At 41.6% G+C, this 15,395-nt stretch overlaps 1 protein-coding gene across 1 annotated transcript in view; it reads right to left on the reverse strand.

The window, feature by feature from the left end:
• The window catches only part of ROS1 (ROS proto-oncogene 1, receptor tyrosine kinase), a 335,661-nt gene that overhangs the window by 214,439 nt on the left and 105,827 nt on the right, over window positions 1-15,395 (reverse strand). Inside the window, exon 19 of the mRNA XM_088481008.1 lies at window positions 3,215-3,477. Coding sequence (XP_088337134.1) covers window positions 3,215-3,477 — 263 coding nt within the window. The remainder of the gene's footprint in view (window positions 1-3,214; window positions 3,478-15,395) is intronic.

Genomic DNA, 15,395 nt, shown 5'->3' on the forward strand with positions numbered 1-15,395 from the left:
AAACTTTACACTGCACATTCAAGCAGCCCACTGCACCGACTTCTAACTGTAGATGCCAGAAAACAACCATGCATTGATCTCCACTGCAAGAGTATGGACCTCAGTGTCGAAGAAGGACAAATATTTACCACCATAAAGGATAAGGAGACAACTAATGCCATAAAATGAAACAATTACACTGGAGCCAAATGCAACATCATATCAAGTTAACTCCTTCAATGCATATTGACTGGTCTCACACAGTGAATTGAATTGCTTACTGTGGACAAGAAATCAAGAACATGGGCACTGCAATCCACAAACTTCTCGCTGCAGTTTTATATAGTGATGTCAAACTGCTCCTAGGTTTGCTGGACAGCATAAAATGTGGGCAAAAACTTTAAGTGCTGAGTGCATGTCATTCAACAGGGTGTTCAATTGTAATACCATTGGGTAACCTCCAGTCACCTATCACCTTCGTTTAAACGAGGTTGTTTCTCCCCCAGTATGACAACATTGGGCATTAATGCTCCAGCGTTAAGCCACCCCATGGGTGTTGGCTATGGTTGTTGCAGTGAACAAAATGTGGTTGGGTACACTTCTGCATTAACCCTGTGCATCTGAACAAAGTTCTAATGAAATCACATCACCCCCTCAGAACTGTGGAGCAAGTATGCCAAATGCAAAGATATTTACCGCTCTGGATGCCAAATGTGGATTCTGGCAGATCACAATGGACAAGGAATTATCCATAAGCACCACGTTCATGACATCTGTGAGCAAGTACACTTTCCTCAGAATGCCCTACGGCACATGCTCTGGCAGTGTTCCAACATTCCATGGAGCATCTCTTTGAGTGTTACCCTTGTAAGATTATTGTGAATTACATCCTCATTTGGGTCACCATGGAAGAACATGACATACACCTCCGTAAGGTCCTCCAAAAATTACGTGAAATAAACATGCAGTTAAACCCAGACAAGTTTCAGAGTAAAAGAGGTCATGTATATTGGCCATCTCCTAACATCTCCTAACTTCAGAGGTTAAGCTGGATCCTGCCAAGACACAGGCTATCCAACACATGCCTACCTCCACAAATAAGCTGAGTCTGTAGCATTTTTTTGGTTTTACCAACTACCTTTCAAAATTTCTGACATCACAGCTCCACTCCACCAGTTTTTGCACAATGACCTTGAATTGTGTTGGTTGGACTGCCATGCTACTAATTTTATTCGCCTCTAGACTATGCACAGTTTCAGCCCGTGCTCCAATTTGTTGATGTGCAGACTCCTGTTGTGATCTCTGCCAATGCCTCCTAGCATGGTCTTGCTGTCTGCCTGCAGCGTAACAAACCCATCGGTTTTGCTTCCCGGGACCTTACTTCGACTGAATGGCATTATGCTCAAATTGTAAAGGAACTGTTGGCTCTAGTCTATGCTTGTCAATCGTGACAAGGACCTCCATGTTGCTGATGCCTTACCACATGCTCACCTCCCAGACTCAGGTGTTCCTGATGCTGATGATGATGTTGATGTAATGGAATTTTGATGTCCTCTGCTTCCAGCATATGGATGAGCTTGTGATGACACACTCAGGAATAACCTCTGCCAATAGTTGTCTCATGTTTCCTTGCATGGCTGACCTACTTCCTCCAAGGAACTGTCTGGTGATCTCAAGTTTTTTACAATGAATTGACTCTCTCAGGTGGCATCCTTCTGCATGGTGAGTGTTTTGTGATACCCAATGCCCTTCAAGGTTTCTATGCTCAACAGGGGAACCCCGGGCGTGAAGGCACCATACAGCTGGGAAAGGATGCTCTGTTTTTGTTTTCTATGACTGCTGACATTGAACGGGTTGCCACAGTCATCACTTTTCTGCACATTGCCTAGAATACAAGCTACTTACTGACAATGCCAAGCAATTCATGAGTGGTGAGTTCCAGACTTTCACCAATGAATGGGACATCTCTCATGTCATTAGCAGTTCTCGTTATAACAGTCCAATGGACTAGCAGATAGGGTAGTACGTTCTGAAAAGCACCTTTTTAAAAAATGTTATAGAGATGGTTCTGACATGTTTATGGCACTCCTCAATTTGAGAAATACTCTGAGAGATGAACTTCCAACTCCTGATCATCGCCTTCTGTTCAGGTGCAACAGCACCATCATTCCCATCACAGAGTACAAATTTAGACCACAAGTTGAGAACAACATGAATTATGCTCTGTAGAACTCAAGACCACTCATGATAAAACATCCCTTCACTTAAGACCAGTCACCTGGACAGACTGTCCACATCCAGGCCCTGTCAGGTTTGAGTCAGGAATGAGCAGTGATCACAGCTATGTGATGCAATCTGACAGTGCCTTACATGAGCGCAAGAAGTGCCAACTCTTAGGGCCAACACCTTTACCTCTCTTGACACTGACTGAGAGTGTCAGAACACCCATCATCACTGGGGTGCAGGACTGTCCCACGACATTGACCTAGAGTGAGCCCATTCAGACTCCAGTCATACCTCTATCCCCTTTCTTTGTCATCATGTCCGGGAGAATTTCCTTGCCTAATCCAAACTTCCAGGACTATGTTACTTAATATACCATTTTGTCAATTTATGTTTGTTCTTTGTTGCACACGGTCTCTGCATCCAACACCTGTCACACGGTCTAACTCCCTGACACCAGTTTATTGTTTTTTAGCTTTGAAAAGGGGATAAAGATGTATACTGTGTTGTTGTAATGTGGATGGCAGAAATTGAAACACTGCAGTCCCCTCTTTATTCAGGAAGTTCCTCTGCAGTAATTCTACAGCATGACTACAGCTAGTAAAGACATTTCTGCAGCCCTCCATGGTCCTGTGGTATTTTACACACAGATCTTTTTATAGAGGCAGTGGAGCATGCATGCTTCATTCAAAAGCGAAGACATAACAGCACAACCTAATAAATGCAGCAGGTGCTGGCACCTTAATGTAACAGGACAAAAAATGAGTTTTGCAGTCACCCTACATACATTTCAGTCTTCACAATATTATTTGCTCTATCCAAGCAAGCCTAGAGTGACTACTATAAAGGGGATGGGGAGAGGGGTGCCAAGCCAAGTCTTTACCCCAGGTGACAGAAGCCTAACTTCACCTTGGACTAGAGGGGAGTACAATATTTCACAACACCTTAGATAATTATTTCCATAAATTCTATAAAATGACATAAAACATGAATTTATTGCACATTGACTTACCTGAAATTGAAGTAGGAGCTCAGGACTCAGGCCATAGAGATTAAATGACTTTGAAAATGCTGTTGTGTTGACAGTGACCCACATATTAACTGTTTCATTATATTCACTTTCATTAACTACTCTGTAGGAAACTGTAAAATGTATCAAAGCCCCATTGGTTATGTTTGGGTTATCCCATCTCATTTCTACACCAATGTTCTTTATGTCAAACATGCTAGAATTTAGCAAAATAAATGTCCGTAGGTTCAAAGGTGAAGAAGGGACTATGGAAGAAGAGAGAAATACATAAATAAATGTTTACAGTAGGTGACTACAGGTGAAGACTACTTTATTAATCAAATTAATGAAATAGTGATAATAACAATAATTGACATGCAGGTGACCTGTAATGTACAGTTATTTGTGAAAAACGTTGTTTTTCAGTGGTTTATTTATGAAGGTCGGGTTGTAAAACCTGACACTTCTGTTTGTGTTTAAGCTCGTATTTTAAAAGAGCAGTGCTTTTACTAGCTGTGTATTGCTAGCAAAAGCATTGCCCTTTTAAATATCAGACATAAACAAGAACAGAAGTGTCAGGTTTTACAACCCGACACTTCATAAATAAACCCCTTAAAGCGGAAATAAAACCAAATTCAGGCTAGATTTTCCTTTTAATAAATGGGTGGGTTAAATCCTGTGGAGAAAATCCCAGAAAATACCCAATTTTAACAAACTGCTGTTCATAAAATTCTCTCCATAGGCTCTTTGAAAGTTGCCAGAATAAAGTGAATTTTAAGAAGTCTTTGGAAGAGTTACTGTAGGTTCAGAGAAAAATGATTAAACATAAAAATAGAATAAGATTAGAATAGTTTTGTTTTATGAAATGTACATGTTTTTCCAAGTCTGATACTATTAGAGTGATTGTTGAAGGAAATAGATAAACCTTGCTTAGTGACTAAATTATCATATCACATTGCTGTGTATTTCCTATAAAAGATGTATGCATTTAGGAGATAAGTTGGCACATAGTGAGTTTGTTAATTCTGAATCTAAAAAAAATGGTTTGCAAAAGCCTTTGGTGAGACGACTAATCTATGTAACTATAACCTGTGGTATTTGATGTCTGTTTTGTTCTGTGAATTTTTCAGTTTATTGATTATGATAGATAAATAAGGGGTGTGGTACAAAATGTTGACATTCAGAATGTCGAATGGACATTATGCCAACATGTCAAATGTCGACATTGACATAATGTCGACATTACCAGAGTGTCGACATTGAGAATGTCAATAGTCAGCATGTTAACCTAGCATTTTAAGGTGATTGTAGACTTAACCCTACCCTAAATGTAACCCTAACCGTAGCTTAACACTAACCACATCCTAAGTTTGACCCTAAGATTGACTGTCCACATTCACAATGTCAACATTATAACCATATCAACATTGTGAATGTTAACATTTTGTCCATGTCAACATAATGACTGCTAACTGACTAGGGGATGTAGTCAGCATCCCTGCATGCTGTCCATTGCTAACCCAATGTCACATATAACAGCACAAATGTATGTTAAAAAGGGAAGTACTTGGATATTCTACGTAATCATAGACTTTCCCAATGTAATATCCCCACTTCCACCCTTTTCATTATCAGCCTTCCCTGTTACACATGTCTTTAATGTTGTTACTAGTTTTGTTTTGTGTCTTGCGCTACCAACCACCAAGCAAACTAATAACAACATTAAAGGCATGTGTAACAGGGAAATAGGTGAAAGAATGTTCTTTGGTGCTGTTACATGTAACGTGTTATAGCAGAAGGTGCAAACGTTGTATTGTACCCAGTGCTATTTCTTAGCAGTTTCTATTGGCAATAGTGATATTATGCTGGATAATGTAGAATCTGCTATCCTGCTGATTCTTATTTATTTACATTATTGCCAAGACATTACAGGGTACATTTACTAAGCTCCGTGTCAGTCTGAGACTGCTATCACGGGAGTATTTTGCCATTTTTACAAACACAGAAATTTCCTATGCCAAAAATTGGTGGTTTTTTTACCGTATTTTCAGAGGTGAAGATGGCCAATCAGAAGTTAAAATGCACCCGTAAATACAACTAGATATGACTACACCATCATCTGAACATGGCAGTACTTTCCATAGACAGGAAAACAACACAGGAGTTTACCAAGAATTGTGATTATAAGCACGGGTGTGATTGAAGCAAACATGGTTAAAAAATAGAAGTTTGAAATAGATCCCCTCCTGTCGTTTACTGTGTACCCAGCTTAACATCAAGTGAGTTTGAAAAATATAGTCTAGCTCTCATATCTCCCTTTCCCTATTCACTGCAATAGTACGTACAGTAGCACGTCTATGCAACAGATGTCAATGAAGACAATCAAAAACTTACTAATAATTTGTATCATATGAAATACATATAAAACACACATTGAATCACATAAAATGACAAAGAAATCTTTTGATAATTATACCTAACAAAAGATTCCTTTGTCATTTTATATGATTCTTTGTGTATGTTTTATATGCTTTTATATTTCATACAAATTATTAAAGTATTTGTTTTATTGTCTACAGTACATTGACATCTGTTACATACTGTAGGCAGCGCTTCACCCACCTATATTTTTAGTTTATCTGTTCATTTCTGAGGGTCAGCTCCTCATTGTGGCAGCGAGTGTCATTGAAAGATGACAATTGTAGTGTGAACGTAATTAGTAGCACCCTTGACAAATTTTCTTTTGGTACATACAGTAGCAGACAGACAACAATTATTCGTGTTTTTTATCTGTTAAAATAATGTTGTTTACACTATGCAAAATCATAAAACAGCAAATAAGTTAATAAAGTATAATTTTTATTAATTATAGGATATGAATTCAACAATGTAAATGTATCCTTCAAGTATTTTTCTTTGCATATTTGCAAATTATCAATTTACAGCTGTATATGCCTAAATTCATAGTCACAAAACAGGCAAACTAGTTCACTTAAATGCAATAATTACTCCTTAAGCAAAACAATAAAATTGTAACGCAAATTGAATTATTATGCATGCAAGTTAACTGGAAAAATATGTAAGCCCAAATGTAATAACCTTTGATTTGCGGACAATGTTGTAATTTCAGTGATGTAGCCGCTAGATTTAAAACTACAATTATTTTTCAGCAAAATCAGATTGTTTCATTTCCTTAAACAAAATATCACTTTTAATCGAGGGGCTATAGTTTTGAAAACACACTGGTGTTTGGGCCATTCTAACTAATAATCACACAAAAGATAAATGCATACTTGAATACTCTCCCGGAAGTTGCAGGAGGCTCCGGATTTTTTGAATAGCCCCCCCCACACCCCCGAAAGTGTAGTCAGATCTCCTGAATCTCATTGACTTCCTAGTGAAGTGGGCAGAATGGGGAGATTTGATGGTGAATTAATTTGTCTGTAAAGAGGGTGCAGGGCTAAATGATGCGACTCGCGTCATTTAGTCCAGCCCCCTCCTCGCAGACTCGCAAATCTCGCCCTTTTTCCGTGATGGCCTTTTTTGCCATTATGTTAATGCAGCAGGAGGCATCATGCCTCCTGCATGCATTAATGATCTGAGCTGCAGCCATGGACGCAGCATCGGATCATTTGCATGATCCTTGGTCAGCTGAGTGACCATGGGGTCATGCCCGCCAGCCATCGTTTATGAGGGAAAGAGGCCAGGAACTCTCCCTCAGCCGACGGAGATCCTGGCCTCTTCCCTTCAACATCCAATGGTGGTGACACGCCTCCGTTTTGGGAAACGGAGGCCGTCGCCACACCCTCCTCGCCCACTAACAGCAGACTGTCAACCCGATAAAGCAGGACCCATAATGCACATGCGGAGAACGAGTCCTACGCACATGCAGGTTTCCAACTATCTGCGTGCTGCAACATATCTGCGCTGTCTCCTGAGTCACCCCCTAAGAACACAGGAATCCTGTCCTCTAAGTGCCAACTTTAAAAAAAATTGTATACATTTTAAATGTAGAAAACTAAATTTATGTCAACATTGTATTGTATTAAATTACAAAAATGTTATGGCTCTGTTCTGTTGCTCATTTAAAACATTCAGTGGCATCAATACACTACACGTTTAGGATACAATTTGTAATGAAATGTCATTTGTGCCACACAGTATCTATATGAGTAAAACATGGCACTGATATTGTAGTTCTCATGAAAGGAGCTTTGCACCGACATGTTTGCCATATAAATCTAAGCTCACTTATTCATGTAGAAAGACATGCTAAGGAGTATAAATCCTTTCTGAGAGACCAAGTTACTAAATTGTAATGCAACATTTCTGAATGCCATGAAATATATTCATATTCCGTTAATGCCATTCTATGGATCACATGTTCTAATCCCAGGCATTTCCAGCACTGAGCTACTGAGTATTAGAACATGTTGCCATCTAGTGAGAAAAGAGAATTTTTGCAAGGCATTAATAATATACTGTACAGTACTGTAGGTGTATTGTTTTTGCTGTGTGTGAAAGACTTGCCTATTCTGCATATTTATATGTTAAAAATTAGAACGATAAACTTGGGAAGAAATAAGAACAATAAGATGAAAGTGTTAAATATTAAAGGAATGATCCGCTAATCGGAAGAAAATACATGAATAGATAAATGTACTTCATATTAATTAATTGTTTCAAAGTAAATATATATATATATCACAGTATATATATATATTTATATATATATATACATATATATGTATATTTATATATATATATATATATATATATATATTGGTATTGCACCACCACTATAATAGACACATAAGAGATGTCTATTGTAGAGTGACTAACTTTTTATAATGACAACCCAGAACACATCATTTCCAAGTAAGTAGCATTCCGGCGCGCACTCTACTGGCATTGGGTTCCCAACAGGTCAAAATGCTGGCAACATCAAACGCTAAGAATTAGGAGAGGGTTAGGGTTAGGCTGTGGGAGGGTCAGGGCTAGGGTGCCAAAGGGGAGGGTTAGGCTGTGGGGCGAGACAGTTAGGGCTAGGCTGCGGGAGGGTTGGGTTAGTGTTAGAGTTGGGATTCTGATTGTGAAGATGCTGTACCCAACCCCCTTTCCAGACCACAAATTTTATAATTTGTATTATTATTTAATTAAAATAAAATTGTAACATTTGTTACATAATGTGTTTTAAACAAAGAAATAACTGGCCCAATTATAAGTGGTAATTATAGTACAACTAATTAAACAACTGATAAACATAAGGGAAATAATTATTTTTCTGGCTTCCAATAAACCTTCTTAAACATTTAATCCTTAAATGTGTTTCTTAGAAACATTGATTTTTTTTCATTATTCACTTATATTCCTACCATTTGTATTTCAGCTCCTCTACTTACACTAAGAATAACACTAACATTTGGCATTTAAATTTGTATTGTAAGTTGTCTCAAAATTACAATGATAGGCAGAAAGTGTCTACATAAAATTGGTGGTTGCTGCACATAGGCCACTAAAGAGATTTGCATCCTACAGTATATTATAATAGTAATTTCATAGATCTCAGTACATATATTTGGAAACATATGGTTAATGCACCAGCTACGCTAAGGCATCTCTGTTTTTGGTGGTCCTACGCTACATTATAATAGCACCCACTTTGTGTGAAACATTTATGTATCTTCTTATGCTACATAATATAGCAGATATATTTTATAGATTTCTAATTTGAGACACCTTGATGTGACAGATGATGTATTCATATGTTTGAAAATATATCTATTGAGATCTCTGCAATTAGCCAATCAGTGAGCTGGCCACTGATTGATTAAGAGACAGACCACTCACAGCAAAACAGCGGCCTAATGCCATGGTAGCAGGCACTGATTGGCTCACAGCCATAGACATCAAAAAACACATGTGGGTTCCATCCCTTTCAGGAGAAGAGCTATAGGTATACACATATAGCTCTTGTATGTCCACATGGAATGGCTTACCTTGTTATTTTCACACCCGCCTAGGATGTTACTGGAGAAGAACAACAGTCAGTAGGTAAGTATGTAGTGTGTTTGGGGGTGAGTGTGAGTGCGGATGATTGAGTGGTTGAATGTGTAATAAAATAGTAAAACATTCAATGTGTGTTTGTATACTGTTTTAATATCTTCTTTCCTTGCTGGCACGGGCTTGCTGACACTTGTGGCTCTCCAAGTGCCAGTAAGTGGGCAGGTTTGCTGGGACCTGTAGTCCTACTGTAAAAGACAATATTAGTGAAAATCTATTTTTCAGCCCTGCACCCACTGCACACAGGGTGCGGGGATAGCCCCTGGACTTCAGCCCAGGCCTGGGGTATACTCGGTAGGGGGACCCTGCTAGTTGAGCCCGTGCTGGTTCTTAAAATATGGGGGACCCTTGCGCAATGTTTTCCCCATATTATTAAAACCAGGGCCAGCTCAAAGTGCCCAGTGCTGGTTATGCTTTTGGGGGACACCCCACGTAAAAAAATAAATAAATAAATGTAATGCCTTTATTACACTCAGAAGCATGCACATATCACAGTGATCTGTGCATGCGTCGGCTAAACACGCTGCTCAGGAGGGGGTCGATTTTTAACTTCTATTTTGATCAGTTTGCTCTATTTATGATTGTGTTAGCAGACACAGGGGGTGATTCAGGAGACCATGCAGATACGTTGCAGCTCGCAGATTGGATCATTAATGCATGCAGGAGACATGATGCCTCCTGCTACATTAACAGAGACACTATAACACTCCCTTAGGGCCACCTACATGTCAAAACAGACACTATGGGGTAAATTTACTAAGGGTCGAGTTTGTGTGAGTCTGTGTGAGTACAGTGAGTTTGCATACTCACATGAGTTTAGGCATTTTTTTCATCTCACAAATTTACCAGAAGCAAACTCGAGTGAGTTTGAAGTGAGTTCTCTTTTTTCACTGTTAAAACTCATGTGAGTTTGCAAACTCTAAAAAAAACTCACCATCGGCCAAAATAGGAAGTACTTTAAATGAAAAAGATACAACTCGCAAATTTACTAAGATTCAAGTTTACAATCTTGTGTGAGATTGTAGCAAACTCACTGTGAAATAGAAGTTTTAAACACTCACCTCCTGAGCTGCAAGTTTGGCAGAAACATAAACAGATCAGTGTGATTTGTGTATGTTTCTGCCTGTATAGCTAATATAAAGTGTTTTTATTAAAAATAAAAAAAAATGACATAAAGCATAACCAGCCCGAGACTTGCCAGTCAGTCCTGGTTCCTAAAATTATGGGGACCAAAATGAATAGGGTTCCACCATAATTTAAGAACTAGCACCAGGCAGCAGGGCCAGACCTGGTTTTAAATATAGGGGTAAAAAAAAATTGCGTGAGGTTCACCCTATATTTAAAACCAGCTCCAGACCCTTTCTAGTGGGGGACTGATGCCACAGCCAGGGGTGCCCTATCACTGGGCTGCCCAGCCACAGCATCATCCCTGACCTCTAGTCAACCCAGGCCAGAGATCCCTGGGGAGGTGGGGACCCCTCCAATAAAGGGCCGTGGCTGATAGCCTGGGGCTATCCCCACCACCCCTGGGCGGTGGGTGGCAGGTTGATGGTGTAGGTGTAGTGTGTAAAAATTTGAATAATTCACATTGTCATTACAGTGGAACTACAGGTCCCAGCAAGCCTCCACCGCATACTGGTATCCAATGGTTGTACTAATGGGAGCTCCGGGCTTGAGTTATCAGTAGTGCTGGGGTGCAAACCAATCAGTGGCAACTTCCATTAGCGGCTGGGACCCACGTGGGCTTATCCAATGAGCGGCTCCTCCACGTGGGTCCCAGCCAATGAGCGACCACTAATGGAAGCCGCCGATGATTGGCTGGTGCCCCAACACTAATGATAGCTCAAGCCTGGAGCTATCATTAGCGATACTGTAACAATATGCTGCAGCGTCTTGTTACAGTATCTCCGGGCCCTCTTTGGAATACTGCGGAGAACATCGTGGGACAAAAGGTGAGTATTGGATCTTTTATTCAGGTACAACCATTGGATACTTTACGTTGAGAAGGGGTCGTGAAAATCTGGGAGAAGGTGAGTATGTATGTGTATATATGTAATAAAACTTTATTTTCACGGTGTGTGTTGTATTTTTTTACACATTTCATTACAGCTGAACTACAGGTACCAGTGGCCCCTTAATGCCCCGCATGCTGGTACTTGTGGTTCTGTCCCGCATGCAGGGGAGGCTTGCTGGGACCTGCAGTTCTACTGTAAAGACAATGTTGTTTATTAAATTTTTAACACTACATCTACACTATCAACCCGCCACCCACCACCCAGGGGTGGCGGGGATAGCCCGGCCAGGGGTGCCCTGGAGAGGGGGTCCCTTTTTTTGGAGGGGTCCCCAACTCCCCAGGGATCTCTGACCTGGGCTGACCATCGGTCAGGGCTGATGCTGTGGCTGGGGGGCCCGGTGAGAGGGCACCCCTGGCTGTGGCATCAGCCCCCCCTGCTAGAAAGGGTCCACTGCTGGTTTTAATTTCAGGGGTACCCCTACGCAATTTTTTTACCCCTATCATTAAAACTAGGACTGGCCCTGCAGTCTGGTGCTGGTACCTAATTTACGGTGGAACCCTACTTGTTTTGTTCCCCGTAATTTTAGGTACCAGGACAGGCTGGCAAGTCCAGGGCTGATTAAGCTTTAGGGGGAGGACATTTTTTTACAGGTCTTAACACACAAGCAACTTACACATATCTCACTGATATGTGTAGGCTGCTTGCTCGGGTGAGTTTGGAAGAGAGAAAACACTACAATCTCGGGTGAGTAATCTCACCTAAACTCTCCTTAAGCTCACCTCTAAACTCACCTCTAAACTCACCTCTAAACTCGCAATTTGGAAGAAAAAACTCGATCTGCTTCACCATCGAAAAACTAACTTTCAGCTAAACTCACTTCTTAGTAAATTTGCGAGTTTGATTATGGAAAACTCATCCGAGTTTTGGTGAAGCAAAGTGAGTTTAAAAACTAAAAAACTCGACCAAACTCGAATCTTAGTAAATTTTACCCCTATGACTTGCAAAAGGATTATTCTCATCAGTATTAAACACTTGATGACTGCAGGAGCAGTGGTGGAACTGTGGGAGACAATGGAGTCAGTTGCCACCGGGTGCCAGCCCTGAAGGGGGCACCTCCTCCATTGTCACTCGTTCCGTGTCCTACTGTACCTACTGCTGAAACAGAGATCAGCATCAGCGGCACTCCTCCTCCATGACCTGGACTCTGTGCTCTGGTCGCGGATGTCACATAACATGTGACAGCGATCCTGAGCCTGCCCAACTGAGGAGCCGGGAAACAGTGTGGCCGGGTGTGTATACAGAGGCAGGGGAGGATTGAGCCGCCGGGACGCCAGGCCAGTGCCCATTGAGCCTGTCCCTTTGCCCCCTTTAGTCACTCTCCCCACTGCACCACCGGCTGGGCTGCTGAGCTCAGATCAGGCAACGTTACAGCTTCTGCACATGCGCAGAAGCTCACTGAAGCTGTAACACTGCCAGAGCAGTCAGTACCTTGGCCACTACTGACTCTAAACATGGGCCTCACCATCTCCTCACTCTTCTCTTCCCCCAGTTTTTCGGCAAGAAGCAGATACAGATCCTGATGGGTGAGTTAAGTTGGCATATTGTGACAGAGATGAGCAGTAGGCTCTATGTAGCACAGACTTGGGTATAGGGGCAGACAGGGTTACACATCACATGTAAGAGGGGACTAAGGAGCACTGGTATGAATATAGGGGCATTCAGTACAATATACCTTGAAAGAGAGACTGGAGCTCAGACATGGGTGAAGGGACTTACAGTGTCATAGAGATCTGAGCAGTGGGGACCAGGAGCACAAACATAGGAGTAGTGACATGCAGGATCAAAGAGGTCTGGGCAGAAGAGGCCTAATGGCAGTGGTTCCCAAACTGTGCGCCGTGGCACCCTGGGGTGCCTCAGGACACTTGCAGGGGTGCCTCAGGTTGGTGGTCCAGCACCAAGTCACATTATTTATGGTCAATGTAATGTAAATATGTCGACAAACAGAAGCACAAACCTGTCCACCACCAGATGACTGACCCTAAGGATGACAGGTAGGCACATCCCTGTCCCCACCACATAACTGACCCTAAGGATGACAGGTCATCACATCCCTGTCCACACCACATAACTGACCCTAAGGGTGACAGGTCAGCACATCCCTGTCCCCACCACATAACTGACCCTAAGGCTGACAGGTCAGCACAATTTACTTCACTGTACTACTTCACTACATTGTTTTCTAAATTTCTCAATCATAAACTTTTGGCTTAGGGGTGCCGTGAAAACAATACTGATACAGTAGGGCGTCTTGGTTCCAAAAAGTTTGGGAACCACTGATATAGGGACATGCAAAGTCACAAAGATCCAGGTAGAGGGGGATCTGGGGCGAAGACAGATCTCCCTGAGAGCACTGTTAGGGAGCAAATCTATTGCCCCTGATCTCCTGTATGGTTTATAATATATATCAGTGCTCAAAGTGTGCCGGTATACAACGGTATGATATACCGGCACTTCCTCCGAGCACTGATCCCTGTTGTGCCACCCGCCGCAGATGTTTGTTCTTGCAATAGATTGCAAGAACAAACTGGTTGCCATAGAAATACAGCGCACATCGCCGCCGTCATTTCTAATCTGGGGCTGTCCGCTCCTGATTGGCTATGGGTCTGTGAGCGCCAATTAGCTTGCAGACAGCCCCAGATTAGAAATGATGGCGGCGCTGTGCGCTGTACTGTGCACTAACGCATGGAGGGGGGGTTTCTAAGTACCCAGAAACCCCCACCCTGACCAACCAATTTTTTTTTTCTTCAGAGATGGAGACATCCTTGTCTCCATCTCTGCGCAATCCACAATCGGCGGCGCGGCGCTGCCCGGCCAGTTCAAATGTCAGCGCTTCCGCGTCAGGTGGCTTTCATATATAATATATTATAAGGGGCACTTCAGTTTGGTACACTACATTGATGAAAAGGGGGTGTGCCTTAAGATCACACCCCTATTGGGTGGCCACGTCCCCTTTTCCACCATGCAAGCACCTTCGGCACGTACATAGGTACAATCCAAAATTTTCCATCCATACCCCCACTTCAAAATTCCCACTTCGACCACTGATATATATAATGATATAGTATGCTGCAGGGAGTAATGGCGCTCTGGATTTGAACCTTAGTATGTTAGGGACCTACCCGAAAGAGGTTACCTGGATATGGTGGGTAGGCCCATAACCTTGGCCAAGATTATGCTAAAAACCTCTATTGATTGCAAAATTTTATTGCATTTATATATATTATTAATAATTTGGAGTTGTGCATCTGAGATTTGTCTGTTTCTGTGCCTGCAATTAGTCTCATCAGGTAGCACCTCCCATTATATATATAGTCAGGTTGTGCAGTCCAGAAATCTTTTCCATATACTCCATTTAATGTGCTTTATTGCACATCTGAGGGAAAGGAGACGCCCTCATTCTGGATTAGCACCCTTCCTTATTGGTTTAAAAGCATGGAGTATGGTAATGTATATGCACACTGTATTAGGCACAATTCTAGGTAAGTCCTACAAGTTATATACTGTAGTGCAATTTTGGTTCATTTTTGGGGCGTGTGTCCCCCTGGATTGCGTTGGTTGGTCTGTCTCACAGCACTGCATTATAACACATTTTCCTTTATAACACATCTTAACCCTTCACTGTGTGTCTAATATATATGTACTTCACTTTTTTATTTTCATTCTTTATATGCAGCTGCAGCTGCTCTTAACTATCTCTTTACACTCCACTTTTCTTACTATGGTGGTGCCCTGGGGCGGCTTAGCTGGGCTGGTTTTGGGGGTCCTGCGCTCTGGATTTGAACCTTAGTATGTTAGGGACCTACCCGAAAGAGGTTACCTGGATGTGGTGGGTAGGCACAAAACCTTGGCCATGATTATGCTAAAAACCTCTATTGATTGCAAAATTTTATTGCATTTATATATATTATTAATAATTTGGAGTTGTGCACCTGAGATTTTGTCTGTTTCTGTAATCATAGATGTAGCATAGTACGGGTGTGTTATTAGAGTAACACAGGTTTGTTGATGAAAGTGGTTGTTTACAGGGATACTGAACTGTTTAACTT

The sequence above is a fragment of the Taudactylus pleione genome, unplaced genomic scaffold (assembly GCF_031769625.1).
Source record: "Taudactylus pleione unplaced genomic scaffold, aTauple2 ptg000259l, whole genome shotgun sequence".
NCBI lineage: Eukaryota > Metazoa > Chordata > Amphibia > Anura > Myobatrachidae > Taudactylus > Taudactylus pleione.